This window comes from Doryrhamphus excisus, linkage group LG16, assembly GCF_037039965.1.
Source record: "Doryrhamphus excisus strain RoL-2023G ecotype Guam linkage group LG16, RoL_Dexc_Guam_v1.1, whole genome shotgun sequence".
In the NCBI taxonomy this organism is placed as follows: Eukaryota; Metazoa; Chordata; class Actinopteri; order Syngnathiformes; family Syngnathidae; genus Doryrhamphus; species Doryrhamphus excisus.
This window is the reverse complement of record NC_136372.1, coordinates 17,679,137-17,704,352: the sequence shown is the minus strand read 5'-3', so window position 1 is coordinate 17,704,352 and position 25,216 is coordinate 17,679,137. Positions and strand designations below refer to the sequence as shown.

The 25,216-nt window shown below is 45.0% G+C and overlaps 3 protein-coding genes across 4 annotated transcripts; all 3 read left to right on the top strand.

Annotated features, from left to right (window-relative positions):
* Positions 1-10: 10 nt before the first annotated feature.
* On the top strand, positions 11-14,246 carry srebf2 (sterol regulatory element binding transcription factor 2). Of its 2 annotated transcripts, none has more exons than XM_078797362.1 (19): positions 11-451; positions 3,416-3,756; positions 4,700-4,874; positions 4,952-5,112; positions 5,197-5,616; positions 5,695-5,809; positions 5,863-6,026; positions 6,201-6,405; positions 6,508-6,683; positions 7,150-7,399; positions 8,379-8,548; positions 8,629-8,803; positions 8,919-9,024; positions 9,116-9,225; positions 10,506-10,638; positions 10,889-11,060; positions 11,383-11,559; positions 12,525-12,636; positions 12,743-14,246. In XM_078797362.1, the coding sequence occupies exons 1-19, from the start codon at positions 358-360 to the stop codon at positions 12,943-12,945; spliced, it is 3,459 nt and encodes a 1,152-aa protein (XP_078653488.1). In that variant the 5' UTR covers positions 11-357; the 3' UTR covers positions 12,946-14,246. The 2 variants fall into 2 exon arrangements, with proteins under 2 accessions (XP_078653488.1, XP_057905878.2); XM_058049895.2 differs by having other exon boundaries at positions 14-451; positions 5,881-6,026.
* A 384-nt stretch (positions 14,247-14,630) lies between these two features.
* nol12 (nucleolar protein 12) lies at positions 14,631-17,221 on the top strand. Its single transcript, XM_058049360.2, has 6 exons — positions 14,631-14,831; positions 15,190-15,295; positions 15,367-15,415; positions 15,494-15,639; positions 15,763-15,857; positions 16,600-17,221. The coding sequence occupies exons 1-6, from the start codon at positions 14,722-14,724 to the stop codon at positions 16,799-16,801; spliced, it is 708 nt and encodes a 235-aa protein (XP_057905343.2). The 5' UTR covers positions 14,631-14,721; the 3' UTR covers positions 16,802-17,221.
* Positions 17,222-18,416: 1,195 nt separating this feature from the next.
* On the top strand, positions 18,417-24,559 carry LOC131103252 (uncharacterized). Its single transcript, XM_078797321.1, has 6 exons — positions 18,417-18,761; positions 19,576-19,721; positions 21,451-21,614; positions 21,918-23,844; positions 23,929-24,049; positions 24,251-24,559. Exons 1-6 carry the CDS (start codon positions 18,537-18,539, stop codon positions 24,356-24,358), a joined length of 2,691 nt encoding a protein of 896 aa, XP_078653447.1. The 5' UTR covers positions 18,417-18,536; the 3' UTR covers positions 24,359-24,559.
* Positions 24,560-25,216: the final 657 nt, after the last annotated feature.

Sequence of the window (25,216 nt, the reverse complement as noted above, 5' to 3'; positions counted from 1 at the left end):
GTTTATTCAAATGACTGGAGCTTCTGATGGATGACGTACTATCAGGCCACGAAGAATACGGCTTTTTCATTGGTCAGTCACAACTGGTCTGCTGACAACAACACATCGCTTTGGACCAATCAGACGCCGCTTTACACCACCGAATCTGTTTGGCAATGACGTAACTACCGTGAAACAATATGGCGTCCTCAGAATGAAACATGATTGCAAATGAGTTTAACTGGATGGACCGCTGCCTCTTTTGAGGCACTGGTGTTGTCCGACGCAACGTTTTCAGTCGAAAAGGTAAATGTTGTAGGCGTTGCCGAGCAAGGACGTTTGGTTTAGCCCAGCGGCGAGTCGGCGACGGCGGTCAAGATGGACAGCGGCGAGTACATCTCCCCGATGGAGAACGTGGAGCCGACTTTAGCCGAGTTAGTAGGAGATGAATTCACCATAGGGGACATCGATGGTGAGTTCACTGTCACTGCCGTCTGTGGCAAGTTTATTTATACAACTAAATTCGTACAAAGGCTAATTCAAAGTGCTTTGTTGAAAAGAAGGGTACAATCACGTCATAGGATCATTCTATAAAACATAAAAGCATTCTAAAACTATTGCAGAACTGTGCTAAAATTTGTCATAGCTGTTAGAGAAAGAGACACTTTGACTTCTGTTGTGCCTGACTTTGACAAATAAACATTTGCATCCACACACTGACCTGTCAATCAGCAGTCAGTGACACATTGATCTGATCTGAGTGTCTTCACATTTGGAGTAGGACACATGACAGGTTGTTAAGATGGCTTTAAGGACGCATGTACAGATTGAACAATAAGGGTCCCAGGATTGACCCCTGGGGATCCTCAAAACGAATAAAGTTGGAATTTTCAGCAATTACATTGCGGGAAAAGTTTAAATATTACGAGAATAAAGTCACAATATACAAGAAGCAACTTGAAAGGCTTTTGGGGAAAAAATGTCAAGAAATTGAAAATATAGCTGGAATTTAGCGAGAATATTTTTAAGTATTTGCCGCAGTTGTGCTTTCATGAGGGAGTCCATCCACCCATCCCATCCTGGGGCCACACCGAGTCGTCTAATCCCACTTAATCATCTTGTCAAAGAGAGGAATGTACAGACTGTGAGACAGACTTGTGATGGATCATTGGGTTGCGGGAAAAAAAAATCCACACTAACAATCACATTTCGGAAAAAAATAGAGAATTGCAATATGAATTCCAAGCAACAGAAGCATGATTGACTGCTTGCATGGACAACCATTACATACTTCATACTTCATAATGAGTGTTTGCTTGGCCGGCGACTCATGGAATATATCATTTTCCAGTTACCGGTGGAAAAATGTATCCCGTATAGAGACCGTGAGGTCAACATACTGTACTCCTTTCAGCGGGGTATGGAATGTTGACACTTCCTGTTAAATAAATCACATTTAAACATTTATTATATTCATGCAAGCTTTAAATCACTCTTTTTGTGACTGTACAGTAGTTACATCATCATTTGTTTTTTCTTTGAGAATGCTCCATTGTGTCAAAGGTTCGGGACAAAGAGGGGGGGGGGGTTCTGGCTGCTTTGTCCGGTCTGTTTGTTTAACAGTCTGAGACATTCCATGTGAATAATTTCCAGGAATGGCGGAACGTGTTGAAGAGCAGCTCTGTGAACTGGCATCGACATGCCTTAATACTTTTAATACGCCCTCCACCGTTGCTTTATTTGTTCATAAAAACTTAATTTAAACTCTTTCTACATGGAATTGCTGTTTTATTAAACTTTGGAATATAAATATCCATAAAATATGGAATATGGAATTTGAGCGTTTGTACTGCTGTTGACGTTTTGTTTAAAAAAATATAAAAAAAAAAAAAAGAAAATGCCTTTGAGGTCATCTACACAATTACAGTACATAATTTTCTTAAAAAGTGGTTGAATCCATCGGCAGGTTTTTTTGTGCATTAAATAAATGCCTACAGTCACAGCTGGACTACCCAGCATGACTTGTGGGCACTTTTGTAAATGTGTTAGACGAGTCGTCGTTTGAATGCTAGTTCATCGCTGTTGTGTGTTAACTAAATAACTAAATAACTAGTCAACTATACTGAAAAATATTCTCGCTAAATTCCAGCTATATTTTCAATTTCTTGACATTTTTTCCCCCAAAAGCCTCTCAACTTGCTTCTTGTAAATTGTGACTTTATTCTCGTAATATTTAAACTTTTCCCGTAATGTAATTTCTGAAAATTCCAACTTGATTAGTTTTGGCTATAACCAGTTGGGGATCCCCAGGGGTCAATCCTGGGACCCTTATTGTTCAATCTGTACATGCGTCCTTAAAGGCACTTTAAAAACCTGTCATGTGTCCTACTCCAAATGTTGCAGATGTTCAGATCAGATCTATGTGTCATTGACGGCTGATTGACAGGTCAGTGTGTGGATGCAAATGTTTATTTAGGTTATTGCTGTTGTGTATTTTGTGTGTACTGAAGTCGAGCAATGTGAAAGTAAAATTTGCCTTTTCTATTTTGGCAGCCGGTAGTGTGTATTGTGTTGTTATGTTGTGAGTCACTCACGTTCAAGTCCATGAGTTGCAACAACGTCAAGCTCCTCAGATGTCATCTATTTTATTATTTATGAAACATGTTTATTCAACAGTCCTTTAATTCCCCCCCCATTACCGCAAAAATATACATAAGTCCGTCATCATAAAGATTCCACTTGCCATTGTTGCTATTTTGTTTGTGATGAACGATGCAGGTTGCTTTGGTTCTTTCAAGTCCAAGCTACAAAATATCCAAAAATATCTGGTTTCCCGCAGCGCTGCAACAAAGTTACCAACGGTTGAATTACAGTTTTATAACCCTTCTTGTCAGTCGGTAAAAAAATGAGCACATGGATTTTTCAAGGCCACAAACCCAGACGCAGTCTTAAGTTTATGTTCTACTTCAAGGCCAGTATGCAAAACTTGCTGGGGTTTCTTGGCTTATCTTCGGTCGTAAAAGAGCCTCCGCGCTCCTCGGCTATATCGAAAGGGACACACTTACTTCCTCCTGATTGGTCAGAGATTTTCCCGTTTATTCAAGGACGTTTTTGAGCGTCATTGTGGGCGTTTGCCAGGTTTTAGCGTCAACTATTAAACATGTAAACAGCTAAAATGGAGCAGCAAAAATATTTTTTGTTGTGTTGTTGCCATATTATTTTAATTGTTCGGTGTTGGAGTGTGATTGGTGGGCAAAGTTAGAACCCACAGGGCAAACGGAGATATGATCCCAAACCAAAAACACCAGACAACACATGGAAATCTTTATTCAAGTTATCCCTCCTCCCATGAAAAAAGTCCTCATATTCACATTTGAATGAATATTACATTTTTATTACGATACAAAAACTCCTTTCCGTCTCCCCGTTTCCTCAGAGATGCTCCAGTACGTCACCAACCAAGCGGGAGACTTCCCAGACCTGTTCGAGGAGCAGATGACCTCCACGGGCTCGCTCATCAACACCCCTCGACCCGCCAATCAAACCCCCCACACCCTCCAAACATCAACCCCCGTTGCCCCCCATTACCCCAATGTAGACCTCTCTGGGAGACGGTCTGCGCCCCTCCCACCTTCTCTCTCTCCTGCTCAGACCCCCTCCCCGACCGCGGCATCCACGGGGCAGCAACAGGTGACCCGCAGCCCCCCGCCGCTCCAGCCGCGACCTCAAGTGGTCCAACCCATCCAACCACAACCGATGGCCCAGCCCACCATTCAGGTTTGACTATTTTTTTTAATATATAGTCATTAATAAATGACACAGTTTAGTCTATTATTAGTAACATTTTATGTATTTTTTGTTTAATTGGAAAAATGAACTAAAATGTAAGGCAGTCCTGTCATCTTCAGTGAAGACACACAAGCACCAGACTTTATTGCGGGAACAACAGGCTTTTATTGCAGTGTTTGAATGATCACAACACAACAGGCACAATAATGCCTAGCATGAGCTAAAGCTAACACTTTGCATGCGTGGGTTTTCTACCGGGTACTCCGGTTTCCTCCCACATTCCAAAAACATGCTAGGTTAATTAGCGACTCCAAAGTGTCCATAGGTATGAATGTGAGTGTGAATGGTTGTTTGTCTATATGTGCCCTGTGATTGGCTGGCCACCAGTCCAGGGTGGACCCCGGCCTATCGCCCGAAGAAGACAGCTGGGATAGGCTCCAGCACCCCCGCGACCCTCGTGAGGATAAGCGGTAGAAAATGAATGAATGAATGAATGAGTTCTCCTCCTATTTTGTGTGGAAGTGGTAACTTTCTGGCTTCTCATTTTGTCTTTCCCCACCCTCGATCATTTCTGTGTGGAGTTTGCATGTTCTACCCGTGCATGCGTGGGTTTTCCCCGGGTACTCCGGTTTCCTCCCACATTCCAAAAACATGCTAGGTTAATTAGCGACTCCAAAGTGTCCATAGGTATGAATGTGAGTGTGAATGGTTGTTTGTCTATATGTGCCCTGCGATTGGCTGGCCACCTCTCGCCTGAAGAAGACAGCTGGGATAGGCTCCAGCACCCCTGCGACCCTCGTGAGGAAAAAGCGGTAGAACATGTCATGTCATGTGAACAAGGAATCCTACTTTGCGCAACTTCACTTATCACAGTCGCGTCTGGAAGCAATTAACCGCGATAAATTAGGGATTATTGTTCCTGTTCATGCAGATGCAGACCCAGGGCATCCCAATGCAGACCCAGCGATTCCCAGTTCACACGCTGGTTCCGACACCCATCCCGACACAGGGGACCCAAACTGTGATGATTGCGTCCAACAGCGGGCAGTCCCGTTTTATCCAAAACCCGGTCATCTGCCACCAGAGTCCGGCTCCCGGTTTCCCAGGTCTCAAAAGAAGTGGAATTTTCTTTTGTTCAGATCTTCACTCCTCGTTTGTCTTTCCTCATTCTCCTCCTTCCCAGTGCTGCAACCGCAGGTCCCGAGCATCATGACGTCATCGCAGCTCCAACCGGTGACAATTCAGCACCAGCGCCTTCTGACGCCGAGCGGTCAAACCATCCAGACGTTCTCCACGGCGCCCACGACGGTCCACGCTGTGCCTCAGCAGGTGCAGCAAGTCCCCGTGAGTCTCCAACGGTCCTGTTGGTGTTTGGGTTTTCTTGGCACAGCAGATCATCAAGCCCCGTTTGGGTGCTTCTTTTGCCAGGTTTTGGTTCCGCAGCCTCAGATCCTGAAGACCGATTCCCTGGTTGTGACCACACTTAAACCAGAATGTACCCAGGTTCTCACAACCATGCAGAACGCGGCGGGGATCACCACCTTGACCACGCCCCTCCAGAACACCACCCTGCAAGTCCCGTTGTACGGCTATCAGTACCCTCAAAAGACCGCCATTCCTTTCGTGGTGGGCGGTGGAGATAAGCTCACCATCAAGCAGCTTCAGTCGGGCTCTCCCCAAAACGCAAATGCCAACAGATCCGGCGGCGAGCAGAGCCCGGGGACCGGCGGCGTGGTGAAAGAGGGCGAGAGGAGAACCACGCACAACATAGTTGAAAAGCGGTACCGCTCATCCATCAACGACAAGATCGTGGAGCTCAAGGACTTGGTTATGGGCAGCGACGTCAAGGTCGGTGCTTTTGGGTTTAGCGAACGATAGCGAGCGCCGGTTCGCCTGCTTTTTCACGTAGCGTCCGTTTACGTTCAGATGCACAAGTCGGGAGTGTTGAGCAAAGCCATCGACTGCATCAAGTACCTGAAGCAGGTCAACCACAAACTTCGACAGGAGAACCTGACCCTCAGGATGGCCAACCAGAGGAACAGTAAGTGTGACGCACCGACGGACGTGTTTATTAAAGCTAATTGGTTCCATCAGTAACCGTCGTTATATCAGAACCTGAGATCCTGTCTGAGGACATGGAACCCAAAGAGGACATGGGAATGATATCGCCGCCCGCCTCCGACTCGGGTTCCCCTCGCCAATACTCTCCATACAGTCTGGACTCGGAGCCTGGCAGCCCCTTGCTCGACCACGATCTGGTTAGTTATCTTCTCCATGTAGCATCTGTACTTGAACGTTAAATCATCATAATGACTCCTAATAATGTATATAATTAACAAATCGTACGTTGATGAGACAATAGCTGCAGGAAGTACTGTCCCTAACAGGAAGTGCCATTGTATTATTCCTAACAACGTCATGTGTGCTTTCAGATGAAGTGCGAACCGGACTCTCCTTCCTCTGTCGGCGTGATGGATCGTTCTCGTCTGCTCCTCTGCGCGCTGACCTTCTTCTGTCTGTCTCTGAATCCGCTCCCCTCCCTGCTGGGCGCCGAGTCTTCATCGAGCCAAAGTGTCCCCACAGGCCACGGTCCTTCGAGAACGCTCGTCTGGCTCCCGAGTCCCACGCAGGATTTTGGTGAGTAAAGTTAGCGATCGTGAAGCTGCTTTGGAATTCTGATTGGCCGCTGCGAAAGAGTCTTAAGTTATTATTATTATTGTTTTTAATCCGTAACTGCAGCGACGTGGCTGCGCTGTCTGTTGCCGTGGGTGATGGTTTGGGTCATCAGTGGCCTGGGGGCGGTGTGGGGTTGTGTTCGGGTGCTCTACCTTTGGGAACCCGTCACGCCCCTTCACTCGCCGAAGTCGGTGTCCTTCTGGAGGCACCGCAAGCAAGCTGATGTGCACCTGAAGAGCGTGAGTACACTTCAATATCCTGTTGATATTTACAAATAACAATAAAAATGAGTTTTCTGATTAGTCATTTTTGAATATAATTGTTAATGATATGTTTTTATATATTTATTTTCCGGACTGTTAAGACTTAACTCATAAAATGAACATATATGAGATGCTAAATAGGCTAAATTACTACAGCAAGACTGCAAGTCCAACAATTAATTAAGTGTACAGTAAGTAAGTTCACCGAGCTCCCGATCTCTCAATTCCTCATCCTTTGTGATGCTGGCCTAGAACGCCCACCCTCGGTTGTCAACAGCAGTTTTCTCTCCTCGGTTCATGTCAGTCAGTATGAATTAACATTTTAAAGCCATGCTAAATTATATCGATTCTGAAATATGAGTGGCAGGACCTGCCAAACGATGAAAAAGGTGTCAGTTGCTGGGCCAGTCATGCTGGACTCTTTTCCTTCCTTCTCTCACAGGGGGATTATGCAGCCGCCTTGACCCGTTTAGAGACCTGCCTGTCCATCTTGACCAGAGCGCTGCCCTCCACCAAACTGGATCTGGTCTGCTCCTTGTCCTGGAATGTGATTCGCTATTGTTTGCATCGGCCGACCCCGCTCGGATGGCTGGTTCACCAAGTCAGGGGACAACACGAGGGGGACGAGGCTAGGACAAGCGCGAAGGACGCGGCTCTGGTTTACCATCGTCTGAGTCAGCTGCAACTCACCGGTACGCCGTGGGAGATGATGCGGGAATTGCGGTTGAAACGGCCGAGGGCCGGGGTGGGGAAAGACAAAATAAGAAGCCAAAAAGTTACCACTTCCACACAAAATAGGAGGAGAACTCATTCATTCATTCATTTTCTACCGCTTATCCTCACGAGGGTCGCGGGGGTGCTGGAGCCTATCCCAGCTGTCTTCTTCAGGCGAGAAGCAAGGTACACCCTGGACTGGTGGCCAGCCAATCACAGGGCACATATAGACAAACAACCATTCACACTCACATTCATACCTATGGACAATTTGGAGTCGCTAATTAAATTAACCTAGCATGTTTTTGGAATGTGGGAGGAAACCGGAGTACCCGGAGAAAACCCACGCGTGCACGGGTAGAACATGCAAACTCCACACAGAGATGACCGAGGGTGGGGAAAGACAAAATAAGAAGCCAAAAAGTTACCACTTCCACACAAAATAGGAGGAGAAGTCATTCATTCATTCATTTTCTACCGCTTATCCTCACGAGGGTCGCGGGGGTGCTGGAGCCTATCCCAGCTGTCTTCTTCAGGCGAGAAGCAAGGTCCACCCTGGACCGGTGGCTGAGCCAATCACAGGGCACATATAGACAAACAACCATTCACACTCACATTCATACCTATGGACAATTTGGAGTCGCTAATTAACCTAGCATGTTTTTGGAATGTGGGAGGAAACCGGAGTACCCGGTAGAAAAGAAGATGCAAACTCCACACAGAGATGGCCGAGGGTGGAATTGAACCCTGGTCTCCTAGCTGTGAGGTCTGCGCGCTAACCACTCGTCCACCGTACCGCCCGAAAAAACTAATAAAAAAAAAAAAACACTGCAAAAATGGGATCAAAAGTGGAGATGCATTTTTGTCTTCTCTTGAAATATATCTAACTTTCTTAGCATGTGTTGGTTGACAAGTGACCCTAAAATAAAGGCCATATTTTGTGTATTTTCCCTTCAGGAAAGCTTCCCGAGCGTAGTGGCTTGTGGGCCCTGTCTCTGTCTCTGAGCGCCGTGAACCTCAGCGAGAGCGCCCAAGGAAAGATGGCTCCTGCCCAGCTCACCCAGATCTACGTGACTGCCGCCGCCGCCCTGCGTACTGTACTGGGGCTGCACGTCTCCTTCCTGCCCGTACGTGTCCTACATCCTTACGTTATCCACGGAATAAGGACACGTGGGAGTGCGCCACCATTTGTCTTTGTGTCCCTCAGGGTTACCTACTGAGCCGTGCTGAGAGCATCGCCGGTCAATCGGAAGCCAAGCAGATCCCACAATGCCTGCGATGGCTTTTCACGCCATTGGGAAGGCAGTTCTTCCTGAGCTGTGATTGGTCGTTGAAGTCAGGAAGCGGTGATGTGGTGTTTACGTCGCAGAGAGAAGACCCAGGTGACCCAAATTACAAATTTTAAAAAAACACAGTGATGGCTTCTTGCCAGAAAAAGTACTACAGTATCTATGTACATTGTGTAACCGCTACTTTGTTTACTGTGGATTTCTCCAGCGGACCCAATCGCCCAGTTGCACCGCTGTTTCTGCAGAAAGCTTCTGGAGAGAGCCGTACACGCCCTCATCCAGCCGCAGGGCGACTCCGAAGCAGGCAAACGCGGGTGCGGCGCCGGGACTGCTTCATCGGAGGGTTCGGCGTCTTTCAATCAATGTCACCGAACTTGTACATTTCCTGTTTCCTTCTTCTTCTAGGGAGTTTTCCAGCGCCCTGGACTTCCTGGAGCAGCTGAATAGCTGTACGGATGACTCCGCCTCTGCTTTCCCTCCCTTCTCTGCTCCTCCCAGTCACACCATCACGCCAGGTATGACGGAACAGGAACTCAAACCTTCAACAGATCTTAGTCATGTAGTCAAACACTTGTTGCCACGCGTAACGAAGACCTGCATAATAAGTACACGGCATTTCCTGGTTGCATTTTTTTTCCCCTTTTCGGAACTTCACAGAGAGGCTGCACGGCGGTCGTGTGGTTAGCGTGCAGACCTCACAGCTAGGAGACTTGGGTTCAATTCCACTCTCGGCCATCTCTGTGTGGAGTTCCTCCCACATTCCAAAAACAGAAGGAAAGACCTGTAATGGGACAAATAATAGTTATTAAGTTAGTCATTCATTGAGGAATATGTTTATTGTTGTAGTTTACAGTGGTGTAGAACTGCACATTAATACTACGGAAATTAAATTAAATAATTTTTAAAAAATCCAAAAATTGTTACCACTATAATGATGGAAATGGTAATATTAATGATGATTATAATACTGGTGATAATAATAACAATAATAATGATAAAGATTATAACCTATCTCCTCCTATTTTGTGTGGAAGTGGTAACTTTTTGGCTTCTTATTTTGTCTTTCCCCACCCTGGATCATTTCTGTGTGGAGTTTGCACATTCTCCCCGTACATGCGTGGGTTTTCTCCGGGTACTCCGGTTTCCTCCCACATTCCAAAAACATGCTAGGTTAATTAGCCACTCCAAATTGTCCATAGGTATGAATGTGAGTGTGAATGGTTGTTTGTCTATATGTGCCCTGTGATTGGCTGGCCACCGGTCCAGGGTGTACCCCGCCTCTCGCCTGAAGAAGACAGCTGGGATAGGCTCCAGCACCCCCGTGACCCTCGTGAGGATAAGCGGTAGAAAATGAATGAATGAATGACTTCTCCTCCTATTTTGTGTGGAAGTGGTAACTTTTTGGCTTCTTATTTTGTCTTTCCCCACCCTCGACCATCTCTGTGTGGAGTTTGCATGTTCTCCCCGTGCATGCGTGGGTTTTCTCCGGGTACTCCGGTTTCCTCCCACATTCCAAAAACATGCTAGGTTAATTAGCGACTCCAAATTGTCCATAGGTATGAATGTGAGTGTGAATGGTTGTTTGTCTATATGTGTCCTGTGATTGGCTGGCCACCAGTCCAGGGTGGACCCCGCCTCTCGCCTGAAGAAGACAGCTGGGATAGGCTCCAGCACCCCCCCCTTCGACCCTCATGAGGATAAGCAGTAGAAAATGAATGAATGAATGAACTTGAGAGACAAACGTGATGAGAAAACCACCACCGAAGTGTCTTATTTCCACATCTTTGTTTACCAGTGAGAGATCCGGTGAGCCGTTGGTGGGCGTTGGTGCTAAAGGCCGCGGTCAACCTGCTCCAGGGAGAGGACGCCACTGTGAGGTCACTGCTGGCAGATGCCGAGAGAATGCCCAGGGCTCTGCAGACGCAGGAGTAAGTGCCATGTCTGCTCATCATCGAGTCATAAAATGGCCCCCCATGCAGTGTGTCGCAAATGTGACCTTTCACCTTTCAGCAAACATTTGCATCTTTTAATGCAGAGAGGTTTTATCCGTTTATCTTAGATATCATCAATATCGATATGCAACCACGCTGCACCTCACTACGTGGTTCACTCCAATCACGGTGCCAAGCACGGCCATAATCGCTTTTACATCCTATAATATCCTCTTTTCTGTTCCAGACACCCTCTGCCCAACGCCGTGCTGCTGTTGTGCAAGGCAGTTCAGAAGAGCCTATCGCCTCTGAAGGGAGACAACACGCTAGCCTGCCTGTCCCGGTGCGACCAAGCCAGCAACTTCCTGCGCTCCAGCATCTCTCTGCACCTCGGCCAGTCTGGGAATTGCCTACACAAGGTAGAAGGCAAAAATTTGTCCTTAAACCCGAGCTTTTGTTGGGTTTGTAGTCGGGTTGTACTAAGATACATGATGGCCCACACTTCCTTGTCACTCCGTACGCAGTACTCTGTACGCAGTTTGATGGCAGGAGGCGGCTGTGGTGCATTGTAGTTGCATTGCATGATCTTCAAGCTGACTGCAATGTTTCTGCAGTGCATTACAGAGGTCTCCCAGAGCTGCTCCAGAGAAGAAAAAAATCCTAACTACGTTTAAATTATCTCTGTAATGTTCTGCAAATCTTATTTTGTAAATTGCGAACTTTTTTCTTTTATTTCCCAAGGCGATGGAGCTGCTGGTTTGTGACCTGCTCCTGACCTTGAGGACCAGCTTATGGCAGCGGGGAAGCAGCACCAATGGAGTACCTGGTCCGGCACTCGCGTCCCAATTGGCCGGTTTTCAGAAGGACCTGAGTGCACTGAGAAAGCTCACACAGTGCTCCAGACAGACGCAACATAAGGTAAACGCGGGACGAGACCTCAGCTTGTTGACATATATAGCAGGGGTCAGCAACCTGCGGCTCCACAAGGGCCGCATGTGGCTCTTCAGCCTATTTTGTTTTGGCTTCCTTTGCAATGCTTGAATACTTTTAACACCCGAGTGGGGAAAATGCACGTCTTTGTAATGAGTTTTAAAAAATCCAACTTTTTTGTGAGATCATGAATGCATTCTGACTGAGTTCTGACTGGTGATTGGATGAGCAGACAGGATGGTAAACATGAAGGAAAATAAGTCATACTTTCCCAAAACTATTTGACAATTCTAAAAAATTCATTAGAGATCATTAAAAACAGCGCGCAGACCTCACAGCTAGAAGACCAGCGTTCAATTCCCCCCTCGGCCATCTCTGTGTGGAGTTTGCATGTTCTCCCCGTGCATGCGTGGGTTTTCTCCGGGTACTCCGGTTTCCTCCCACATTCCAAAAACATGCTAGGTTAATTAGCGACTCCAAATTGTCCATAGGTATAAATGTGAGTGTGAATGGTTGTTTGTCCATATGTGGCCTGTGATTGGCTGGCCACCGGTCCAGGGTGTACCCCGCCTCTCGCCCACTCCAGCACCCCCCCCCCCCCCCCCCATGACCCTCGTGAGGATAAGCGGTAGAAAATGAATGAATGAATGAGTTCTCCTCCTATTTTGTGTGGAAGTGGTAACTTTTTGGCTTCTTATTTTGTCTTTCCCCACCCTCGGCCATCTCTGTGTGGAGTTTGCATGTTCTACCCGTGCATACTCCGGTTTCCTCCCACATTCCAAAAACATGCTAGGTTAATTAGCGACTCCAAATTGTCCATAGGTATGAATGTGAGTGTGAATGGTTGTTTGTCTATATGTGCCCTGTGATTACCCCTGACCTATAGTCTCAATGTTATATGTATATACTCCATCATATTGAGCTGAGGCTCACTTCCATGTGTTCCTCTGTAGGTGTTCCTCCACGAGACCACAGTGAGGCTGATGGCAGGAGCCTGTCCCACCAGGACACATCAGCTGCTGGACCACAACCTGCGACGTCGGACCCACGGCTCCTACACCGCAGGTAAAGAATACAATAGACCCCCGCCTCACTTTTCACATGGCGGCCACGCAGCCGTAAAAATGATCCAGTCAACACTTTTCCTGTTTCCCCTCCGCTTTGTTGTCAGAGGGCGAGAGGGAGCGGGCGCACGCCATCCTGCTGGCCTGCCGCCACCTGCCCATGCCCCTGCTAACCACGCCCGGGCACCGTGCCCACCTGGTGGCTGAAGCCAAACGCATCCTGGAGCGCGTGGGCGATCGGCGATCCCTGCAGGATTGTCAGCAGATCCTGTTGCGGCTGAGCGGGGGCACGGCCATCGCTGCGTCTTGAACACACACACATACACATACACAAACACACACATGCACACACACAGGCTGCTGTTGATGAAACTCATTAACTTGCAGTATGCAAATGACAAATCATGTGCACCCATCTCCGTTTGCGCCTCTTATTACTCTGCTCTACCACAATTTCACCACCTTTTGGCCATTCATGGTACAGAATCAGCTGACCGCATCATTTTTAATAATATATAATAAAGAATATGAGGTAAAATAGATGATTTCCTAAGGAAAAAAGGGATACGATTCGCTATTGATAGGAAGCTGCACAGTAATCAGTTAGCAAGCTTTCCTTTTAAGGGCTGCACAGCGCTCGGACACAAAAACACACTGTTTTACCTAAGCAGTGTCGCCTCCTATCTACCTCACATGCAGTACAAAAATACTCGATATACTGTGGGGCAAAAATGTTAAAAGCGCAGCTTCCTATGAATCACACTTAAAAGATGGCTGGATTGTTACTAATGCCTACTTAACACATACACACGCATACAGGACATGTACAATTTACTGAATGTTTATAGTCCAACTGTATATAGCTTGTAAATGGCGCCATGCTATCTTTTCACGTAGGGAGACCCGCGTTAAGCACCCAAGTTGACCAGCGTCCCAAAAATTCTCATTCAAACGCCCAACAAAAATAAAAACGTGTCAAAAAAAGGTCTATGATCGCTTATAAATAATAATAACAAATATTTCTTACCCCCATTAAACCTCAAACTGGTTAATAATTGAAAGATTTTTTATTGTAATATAAAATGTTTCATATTGGATGTAAGTTTTTGAAGCAAAATACCCAGAATTTGAAACAAAAAATATTTTATGCTGTTTTTATTTGTTGTTTTTCTTCCCTCACCCATCACATGGCACTTGTATCATTCCTGTTTTGGTGTTCTTATTGAATGTGTTTTATGGATAAAGTATAGTGACAAGAAGGAGAAGACGTCTTATATGTTGAAGGCTTTTCGCACACATTTTAAAACAATTATAATGGTAGGTTAGGGTTGCCTTTTCTTTTGGAGACTGCACATTATTACATCTTTTTTTTTTTTAGAATACGTAGAAAACAGGTCAAACCATGTCGAGCGTTCGATTTCTTGACAAAGAAATAAGCAAGCAATGCTCTTGTTAGCCACAGATAGGCCGGTTTGTTGTCATTCTTCTGTTGTAACAACTTTTTAAATGTTTGTCCTTTCTACTTTTAAGTGGTTTACTTTCTGTGTTTATTTTGATGGTGTTTTTTAATGTGTATATACAGTATAATAAAAAAAAAACGTGCTGGTGGGAGATCTTGGTCTTTCTACTATGAAATATGTTTGCTGAATATAGTGTCATTTTCCACAACAAAGTTTAGGTGCCTTAATGACTAATGAATGTCTTCTGGGATCATAAAACACATTTAATCCTGTCTAAACAGCCCTGTTCAGAACAGCTACACTATTATGTCATACATATATCACCTTTAAATAATTTAAATAATTTTAATAATAATATTTTTTTATTGAACAACGGGGCTTAGCTAATTGACGGCAAAACTGTGAAATGTAAGACGAATGGGCTGTATTATCTTTTTAAACTTTAAATGTTTCGTTAAATAATTAAAAACCATTAGTCATCGTCAGTGTTCTTCATACCGCTACTTTGAAGTTTGGATAAGCGGAACCATACACACTGTCCGTTGTCCGTTCCCAGTCGAGCCCATTTAGCCAACGTGCATTCCGGAAGTAGAGCGACAACTCACGTGTAGCCGTAGCACAGAGCAATGAAAAACAGAAAAAAGAACAATAATGTCTCCAACAATGCTAAATTTAAACCTGGATCCAAAAAGAGGGAAAACAAATGCGTCGTCATGTTTGACGACAAAGAGAGACAGTAAGTGTACCTTTTTATTGTATTATATTATAGTTTTTATTACTAGTTTGTAATTAGGGACGCCGGCTGAACATTAGCCCATGATTCGTTTCAAACATTTGTCTGTGTATTATAAGTTTAGACACATTTACTCATGTTGTTGAATGAGAACGTTTATCCAAACTCCTGATCCTCCCAGCTGGGTGATCTTATTTCTCTGGCAGGCCAGGTGTCAACAAGCAGGGTTACACACACGGTCCCATTATAATGTGTTTATGAATGAGGGAAACCAGATAGTGCCATATCTATTTGTGGGGGCCCTAATGAATGTAATAATAGTCACTTGTAACCAAACTGGTCATTTTGTACTTGTCATCAGGGAGTATCTCACTGGCTTTCATAAGAGGAAAGTTGAACGGAGGAAAGTCGCAATAGCCGAAATCCGCAAAAAGATCAAGGATGAGCAGAACAGAGTTCGGGAAGAGGTACGTCAGTGCTTGGAAAATGGATGCAAACACAAAACTACGCAAACTTGGTTTGTATTTTTGTTTTTCAGAGGCATAAAGAATACATGAAAATGCTAAAGGAGCGCCAAGAAGCGCTCGGTGAGTGTCGGCTTAAGGCTTTAGTTTTTTCCTGAACTCACGCTGGCAACGTGATGCTAATTTGACCTTCTCCCCTAGATGAAAGTGAGGACGATCTGGAGGACGTCATCACCAGTACGACGGAGTCCGTTCAGGTGGATCACCCAAATCACACGGTCACCGTGACGACCATCAGCGATCTGGACCTCACCTCCAATCATCTACTTGAACGAGTAACGAATAAGGTGAAGACGTGAACTTTTCATCAGTTATCTTCATCCTGCTTTCCTTGACCACAACAGTAAAGTAATCCAAGACCTGCTGTTTATTGTATTACATAACACTTTGCCCATGTCTCTGCCTTCCAGGTCAGCAGGGAGACTGAAGAGGAGGAAAACAGCGAGGATAAGGAGACGACGACGACAATGCCCAGAAAAGCTGGAGATCCGATCATAAACAAAAAGTAAGCTTTTACGAAGCAGATTGCTATTTATTGTGTACTATTAGTACTATTAAGTTATTGGACGTGTTTTTTAAGCAGCTGCAAATTTAAACTTTGAATAAGACATCTTAAAGCTGGTACCGCAGAACTTTTATAGCCCAAAAATAATAATTCTGATGTGCTGGCAGACTTTTTGAAACCAATTTCCCCTAAGAAATACACACGGACGGTCCATGTGTTTATCGCTATTATTTGGTTCAAGACCCGACTGTGATAAATGAATTTGCACCAGGTAGTATCCCTTATTTATCAATGGAATATTTTTGTGGTTAGATAATAGAAAACCTGTTTACGACATTCTAAACATTATTAGAGCCCTCTAGACATGAAATAACACCCCTATAGTCGCATTTACATTTGTATGACCTAATATAATGTACATAAGAAGATTAAATAAGACTTGTGCTTGAGTGTGTGTTGATGTGAATTCAAACCTGCAATAAAATCCTGTTGTTCTGCGATCAAATCTGACATCTAGTGACCAGTGTAGAATACTGCATATCATCACAGTGTTTTTCAATGCATCTTCTGAATGCCTTATATTTGTATTTTAGTTCATTTAATTAATTTTGATGCTTGAAAATGATACATTTTAGCATTCTTAGCACTGCAGCAATTATGTTTGTGTTATGACAGCCTGACTTCAGATCCGGGTTCGACACCCGCCCGACTTCACATTTGTTCACATCCCTTTACTGTGCAGGATCCGCTCGCTAACGGCATCGCTCGGCGCTTACACCAGCAAAGGGAAGAAGAAGAGGAAAGGGAAGCAGGAAGGCCGAGGAGGACGAGGCCGGCAGACGGACAAGAAGGCCGTAGTCGGCGAGAGTAAAATCAACGCCAGGAAGACCAGCAAGTCGCAGAGACGGCGAATGACGGGGAAGAAGCAGCATCAGGAAGACTGAAGGATGGCCTTTTGTGGAACGTTTAAGCTATTTGGGGGGTGAACACGGCAACTGGAACGGACCACATTCGGACCATCCAGTACGGAATCTGGACTGCGGTTCCGCACCGTCGGGGACGTAGTGATTGGACACTGAGGTGTTTGTATAGGGTCCGCCCCCGTATGACTCCACCGCTTCAATAATTGTGATTATGTAGTGTTTTTCTATAGTAAATGTATACATTAAACTTTATTCTTACCCTAAGTCACATGATGCTGCCCGATGTGCTAACGGTGTTGCCAGCTTTACCGTACCGAGACATCAACATGAAAACAGGTACATGAGTTGTTTTAATGTACACGGAGCCCCCTCCTCACTTGTGTTTATTTATTTACGCTAACCCGAGCCAGCGTGTGCCATCTGCCTCCACAGCAAGCGTTTGATTTCGCTTTCTAAAGCCGTGATATACAATACAAGGGGCTTGCAGGCTAGCGCCGCCATGTTGCTTCAGGCTTACGCGGTTGACCCCCGAGTGTTTGCAGTGGATGCTTCTGTTTCACTCATTGTCTTCTCAGCCAATAGGATGCAAGGGTGGAGTGGAGGTACGGCCGGGGAGGAGGACGCCGCCGCATGAGGAAGGTCCATGCTCCTGCTTGGGGGGTCGATGGGCAGGGAGAAGCTTTTTTTTGTAAGGTAATACGCTTCATCGTTTTAAAGATATTATCTGCTATTTCTACTTCCTGGATTGTGTTTGATTTGCGTGACGTGAGGGACTTGTGCTTGCATCTAATCCTACTTTGTGTGGTCTTCTGACTGGATTGTGTTTCACTTTTGCTCGTGTGCAGTCGTCAACTTACAGGCCGGTTTGGAACAATTTATCGACTTTTAGGGGGGCAGATACGCCCGGAAAAATGTTTGTTTACAGCACACGTCTCGCTACTACCCTTACATACCCCTTTGATTTCTGATCAACATTTGCAATAAGTGTGACTTATTCTAAAAACATTCAGTTCCAGAACCTTCTTCCCCTTGTCTCGTCAATTGCCATCGTTCACCATCAATAATATGCTAAATTCTAAAGACACAATTTAGGATTAAATGTGTTTGAATCCATTGGTACTCATCAATAATGACTCACAGCATCCGTGGTGTGTTCAAGGACCGCCAAAGTACGAGATGTCAAGAAAAAACGTGTTCATTCATTCATTTTTTACCGCTTTTTCCTCATGAGGGTCGCGGGGGTTGCTGGAGCCTATCCCAGCTGTCTTTGGACAAGAGGCGGGGGAAACCCTGTACTGGTGGCCAGCCAATCACAGGGCACATATAGACAAACAACCATTCACACTCACATTCATACCTATGGACAATTTGGAGTCGCTATTTGGGAGAAAACCCACGCATGCACGGGGAGAACATGCAAACTCCACACAGAGATGGCTGAGGGTGGAATTGAACCCTGGTCTCCTAACTGTGAGGTCTGTGCGCTAACCACTTGACCACCGTGCCGCCAAAATGTGATCAATGACACATAATATAATCATAAAAACTGTGTATTATGTACATTTTATGTGTATTATCGCATAGTTTTACCCACTTATAGTGAAAAAGATGTTTATTATTATTATTTTTTATTTATGATTTTGTCTTTGTCTCATCCTTAAATGTTTTTAACTCCCCTCCTCACCAGCCTGCTCTTCTGTTTGCCAGCGTTCTTTGAGTGTATGATGCCACCGCCCGTCGGCCCTTCACAGTCGTCATGCCGCTCCCTGACGATGAGCCCGCGTGCCCCCAGTTCCAGCCCAACATCTTTGACCCCTCCCGCTGCCACGACTGCCTCCGCCAGAGACGCCTCCATGACGGGGCAGGGGACAGCGCGGAGGCGAAAGCCACCCCAAAGGCCATCGGCGGGGCTAAAATGGGGACGGGAATGCTGACGCCGATCCCCTCCCAGGCAGAGGACAGAGACACCAGCAGCAGCAAGGTGAGGAGGATGGGAAGGGCGGACAGGAAGTAGATGAAGAACAGGTGATGAGTGATGGGATTAGGTGGATTGGTGAGGTGAACTATGAGGTTAGTGTATAATATGTACTACATGCGCAAAGTACAGATTGTACAGCAACTCATCAACATGTTATGCAATTGTGCAAAATAGCACAAATAGTAGATTCAGTCTTAATAGCTTCTATTAGAAGGCCTTCCTGACACTCACATAGCACAATAAAAGTTGTTTAACACGTATGTACATACGACAGGTAAAGACCAGCACACACGTATACAAACTTAACCTCTGACTGGGGGCGGGGGGCACGGCAATTGCTGTATATACATGAGTAATTTTATTTTTTTTTAGTTTTATTTACTTTTTTTTCCTTACTGGTGATAATGAGTCAATTTTCCCATCAGCTAAGTCACATCAAAGTATCTCGCTGGGCCAGGACTATTAAAGAAGAGCAGTTTATGGTAAGAAAAATGTAAATAATTCACGCCGTAGGCCGTCCCCCCCGGCTCAGGTAACCCTCGCTGTAACCCTAATCGAACGGCAGACTGCACATGTGAGTGTCGGAGGTGAGAGACCGTTGACGGATATGTCGCGTGGCGCGTTTTATTTTATTATGCGCGTGCATTCCATTATCAAATAACGCTGTCATTTAATCCAGGCTACACCTACACCTTGAATGCCCCCCTCCTCATTTGGGGACACATTTGAATTTCCTGTTCGAGCTCTTTGCCGCCATCTCTGCGGCGCGCCCGTGGCTGCGAGGTCCTGACTGGTGCTTGTGGATCATCCCCCATAGGAGGATTGGGAGCGTCTGTCTGTGGGGAGCAGCTACTGTGATGTCAGCGGGGGCTGGCCGGGTCATGAGGAGAGGGCTCTGTGCATCCTCAGCCCAGACTGTGAGCTCTATGTTTGTGACGGCGACGACGACAACAGCACTGACAGGTAGGGAAGCTGACGGGATGACCAAAAACTGGAACCATGCCTCTTAATAATTAGTATTATCATAGTTACAAGTAATAGTAATAATCATCATCAAAATCAGTAGTGTTTTTTATGTTACCAATGAATTAACAGTAAATAATTAATCTACTGATTAGGATGCTAGACTTGGTAATGGTTTAATTTCATTTGAACATGCATCAGATTACAATTGAATGCATCACATAATCAGTTCCCAGTTCCACATGTCCAAAAGGAGTAGGAAGAAGCAAAGCATATTAAATTCTACCCCTCCATCTGGTACTTTTACAGTCAGTAAATGTTACATTTGTTCACTTCCTGCTTTCCTAATATAATTTTATTTTTTTTTTTAATTATTTTTTTTTATTAAAAAAAATATTTTTTTAAATGGTTTTATTTAATTTGAACATGCATCAGATTACAATTGAATGCATCCCATAATCAGTTCCCGGTTCCACATGTCCAAAAGGAGTAGGAAGAAGCAAAGCTAATTAAATCCTACCCCTCCATCTGGTGCTTTTACAGTCAGTAACTGTTACATTTGTTCACTTCCTGCCTTTATAATATAATTTAATTAAATGTTTTTAATTAAAAAAAATGTTTTTAATTTTTTAAATGGTTTTATTTCATTTTGAACGTGCATCAGATTACAATTGAGTACATCCCATAATCAGTTCCCAGTTCCACATGTCCAAAAGGAGTAGGAAGAAGCAAAGCTTATTAAATCCTACCCCTCCATTTGGTACTTTTACAGTCAGTAACTGTTACATTTGTTCACTTCCTGCTTTCCTAATATAATTTTATTTTATTTTTTTAATTAATTTTTTTTTATTTAAAAAAATAATTTTTTAAATGGTTTTATTTAATTTGAACATGCATCAGATTACAATTGAATGCATCACATAATCAGTTCCCAGTTCCACATGTCCAAAAGGAGTAGGAAGAAGCAAAGCTAATTAAATCCTACCCCTCCATCTGGTGCTTTTACAGTCAGTAACTGTTACATTTGTTCACTTCCTGCCTTTATAATATAATTTAATTAAATGTTTTTAATTAAAAAAAAATTTTTTTAATTTTTTAAATGGTTTTATTTCATTTTGAACATGCATCAGATTACAATTGAGTACATCCCATAATCAGTTCCCAGTTCCACATGTCCAAAAGGAGTAGGAAGAAGCAAAGCTAATTAAATCCTACCCCTCCATCTGGTACTTTTACAGTCAGTAACTGTTACATTTGTTCACTTCCTGCTTTCCTAATATAATTTTATTTTATTTTTGTAATTAATTTTTTTTATTTAAAAAACTAATTTTTTTAAATGGTTTTATTTCATTTGAACATGCATCAGATTACAATTGAATGCATCACATAATCAGTTCCCAGTTCCACATGTCCAAAAGGAGTAGGAAGAAGCAAAGCTTATTAAATCCTACCCCTCCAACTGTTACATTTGTTCACTTCCTGCTTTCCTAACATGGTTTAAGTTTTTTTTTTAATTTATTTTTTTGTCACGTACCGAAGTACGAGGTGATATACAATAACATAATGGGTAGACTTACATTGAAGTAGTTTTGGGATGAATTTAATTAAGTCAGTGAATCTCCCATTCATTTAATTCTTGTCAATCTTCATAATTCCCACGGAATGATGCTGAATTTCCTACAAGTGAGTCCTCCTTTTCTGCGTCTTTCATCGTTATTGTTGCAAGTAGCTGTCTGGACCAGAGTGACTACCGAGATCCAAGCGGCTCCGGGAGTGCAGAGGATGAATCCCTACCACTGAGAATGACTCGACTAGACCCGGCCCCTCGCCGACCCACCCGTCACGCCTGGATGGACGAGCCGCCGAGCAGAAACGACTTGGGCAGACGCTCAGGTGCTTGTTTTGTTGATTTTGTTGATACTGTCAAGTACTGGGAGGTTCAGAGTACGAGTCCCTATCATCCGAGCCTTCTGTGAAGCCGTGACTTAGTGCTCTTTGCCTTTCTACGGTGGCTCCAGTTACAGCCAAGGGTGTTCTTTACCTGGCAATACTTGCGATGCTAGCACCTGAGGCGTCCCCTAGCAATCACGAGTAACATAATATACCGTCGCTCGGTTCGTGTGTGGAAACATTTTTTTTGTCTTCGTGTTACTCGTTGATTCTATTTTGGTCGTTTTGACTCCTCTTTTCTTCCAGGTTTGAAAGAAGACAAAGAGAAGCGTGAAAGTGGCTACTTCTCCCTGGGGAGGGCGGCTGGCAGCCATTCTCTCCGTGATAACAACCCGCCCGAACCGTTCCGCCATTTTGAGAGAGGGCACCCGGTGTTTAGCAGCAAAACCATCGAGCCCAAAGATACCATCCCTTTCAGAAATCCGAATCTCGGTGTGGCCTCCGAGAGGCAAGTACCGGAGGTTTTGGATAAGGATCTATCCCTGGAGATCCCTCCTCCTGACCCCTACGACATCGCTGTTGAGGTGGAAGCACAGGTCGGTCCTCGTTCGCCGAGCCCGACTCCTTTTAAGATAGCCGAGTCGCTAGCCTCGACCGGTCGGAAGAGTTTTATCAGTTCTTACGACAGAGGAAACTCTTCCTATCAACAGCTCGGGCGCTTTGGTTCGCTACCGTCTCGCTCCTCTTCGCCCGCCCGTGGAAACTCTCTACTGAGGGGTGGTGACGTTTTTTCCCGTACCTTTGATGGTACAGATTCAGGATCACGAGGCTCCTTACAACGGATACAATCTGGGACTTTACCCAGAAACTTTCAATCATTGGCTGGTTCGGTCAAATCCCAATCCAGGACAGTCGCTGATTTTAGGAGTGCCTTACGGAAAACAGACGTAAATGTTTCGTTGAGCGGTCGGGGTCGAGAAAGCCGAAGCTCTTCTCCTGGCAGAACGTCGCTCCGCAAAACTGAAAACGCCAGCGGTTCTTTACTAAGACTCGACAGTCGTGCGAGCTCCCCGTCTCGGAGAACTTGTGAAAGTCGCTATGACTCTCGTGGTTCTTCGCCGCCAAGAAGAGCCTATAGTTCATTCAGCCAATCTGTCCTTCGGAAATCGGAATCGGTGACGTCACTGGATGGACGAAGTCATCATGGACGCTGCGGGTCCCCGATAAGAGAAGGTTACGATATTGAGAGTCAGGCTGTACTTCGAAACCTCGCAGCAGGAAATGCACTTCACGGTCAAGACGACGAAAACTCGACTTGTTCTCCAACCAGACGGGGTCATGACCCGTCAAGTCAATCGAGATTTCAGAAGACTGAATTCAATACAGTCGGTCGCTGTCAAGAAGGTCCTGAACGAAGGTCCTTCAAAACTACTTCCGAGTATCCGCTCAGAAAAAACGATAGCAGCGCTTCGTTTAACGGTCGTCAAAGTCGAAACGCATCTCCGTCAAGGAGAAGTTATGAACCTCCCTCTCAGTCTATACTGCGCAGATCCGAAGCGAGCGTTCGTGGCGGCCATGACTCCTTATCGAGCAAGCAACGCTACAGCGCTCCTCGCCAAACCGTATTCGGTAAAAGCGAACTTAGCGACTCTCCAAAGAGAAGAAACGCTTCCCCGTCTGGAAATGCCACCAGCGACCCCCCAGGGTACTCCATCCTCAGAAGTGCCACCAATGGAGAGGCCAGTCGTTTAATGCACAGAAACAACTTTGACTCAAAATCGGACCTCAACCAGTCGCCACGGTCATGGCGCCAATCGGCATCTTCCCCGCGTAGCTCATCCTTATCCCGTGCTGCTTCTCCTGTCGGCAAGAACAACCCGACAGGCACCAACTTCCAACCTCTGAGAAGCCCTGGGAGTGCTCGATCCCGCGTCAGAAGACGCAGTCTTGAAAACCGATTCCTCGTTGACGCAGGACTTTGTCATCGTGCTCGAAGCCCTTCGCCTACACGCCAATTCAAAGTGCAAAGTCATACCTTCTCACAGAGCTCCATGGATTCCTCGGAGTCAGGCCGGCTGTCGGCGGGGTCCACGGGTAGAAACAAGGAAGAATACGCCACCATTGCTGACCTGCCGAAAGTAAAAATGATCCATCAGAGGGAGGACCATCACCGTATGGAGACGCCTCACAATCGCCAGCGTTCCCGGAGACAGGAACTCTTCAAACCAGCCAGGTTAGACTTGATAGGACTGAAGTAGCACAGTGATGGAGAACATGCTAGCGGATGGTGGCTACATTTCACTTCATCTATCTCCAGCCACTCCCTGAGCAAGCATCCCTTTAGAGCGTGGGAGGACAATGGGGAGACCGACAAGGACCGCTGGCACGATGGCGGCAGCGGGTATCTGTCGCGGGCTCAATCCTCGACCTCATTGCAGGTATGAAGGGATTATTATTATTATTATTATTAGCTTATTGATTATTTTATTCAATGGTTGAGAAAATTGATTTTTTTGTCATGTAAAAACCTGCTTTTCTCCGAATCTTTCACATGCTCAACAATTTACATCACCACAAATTCAACATCTAAAAGATCTCGAGAAAATTCTGCCGTTCAGATGAAGTTTGGTCTGTTTCAGAGGTCTTGCAGTCCCACCGCGGATGAGGGCGGTTTTTGGAAAGACCAGCATCATCACAAATCGGCACCAATGCAGGTAAAGCCGCTTTGCTTCCATGACGCGTGTTGATGCACAACACAACAACTCATCCTCCTTCTGGTGCCGCGACGTTAATATTGATTAATTAAATCAACAGCGGGTAAGCTAATTTAAGCTAATTTTGCATATTTGTACTTACATTGAGCGTTCTCAAGCATTAAAATGGCTAAATGAACTAAAAATACAAATATAAGGCGTTGAGAAGACGCATTCGAGGTTGTTGTGATGATACGATGGGATGACATATCCACACCGGTCACTAGGGGTCAGTATTGTTACATTCATAAGAAAATAACCACAGTATGAGTCAAGATTGAGTCTTATTTTCAATTATTATTTATACTATATTGGGTAATATGAGTGTAAAAGGTAACTATAGGGGTGTTATTTCATGTCTAGAGGGCTCTAATATTCTTAATCCTATTTAGAAGCTTTTAAAAAATGTTTTCTAACCATGAAATTATTCTATTTCTAAGTAAGGAATCTTACTTTGCTGAAATGCATGTATCACAGTTGGGCCTGAAATCAAAGAACTGTGATAAAAGAGGTATTACTGTACTGTACTGTACTATACTGTACTGTGAGTATTTAGTTATTCAAGGGAGACAGAAAAGGTAAGGAACCTGAAATGACCTTTAAACTCCAAAACATTTCAGCACCGGCGGGCTAGTGGTTAGCGCACAGGCGACACAGCTTGGAGACCCGAGTTCGATTCCCGCAGTGTTTTCTCCGAGGACTCCGGTTTCCTCCCACATTCCAAAAACATGCTAGGTTAATTAGCGACTCCAAATTGTCCATAGGTATGAATGTGAGTGTGAATGGTTGTTTGTCTATATGTGCCCTGTGATTGGCTGGCCAGGGTGGACCCCGCCTCTCGCCCTGAAGACA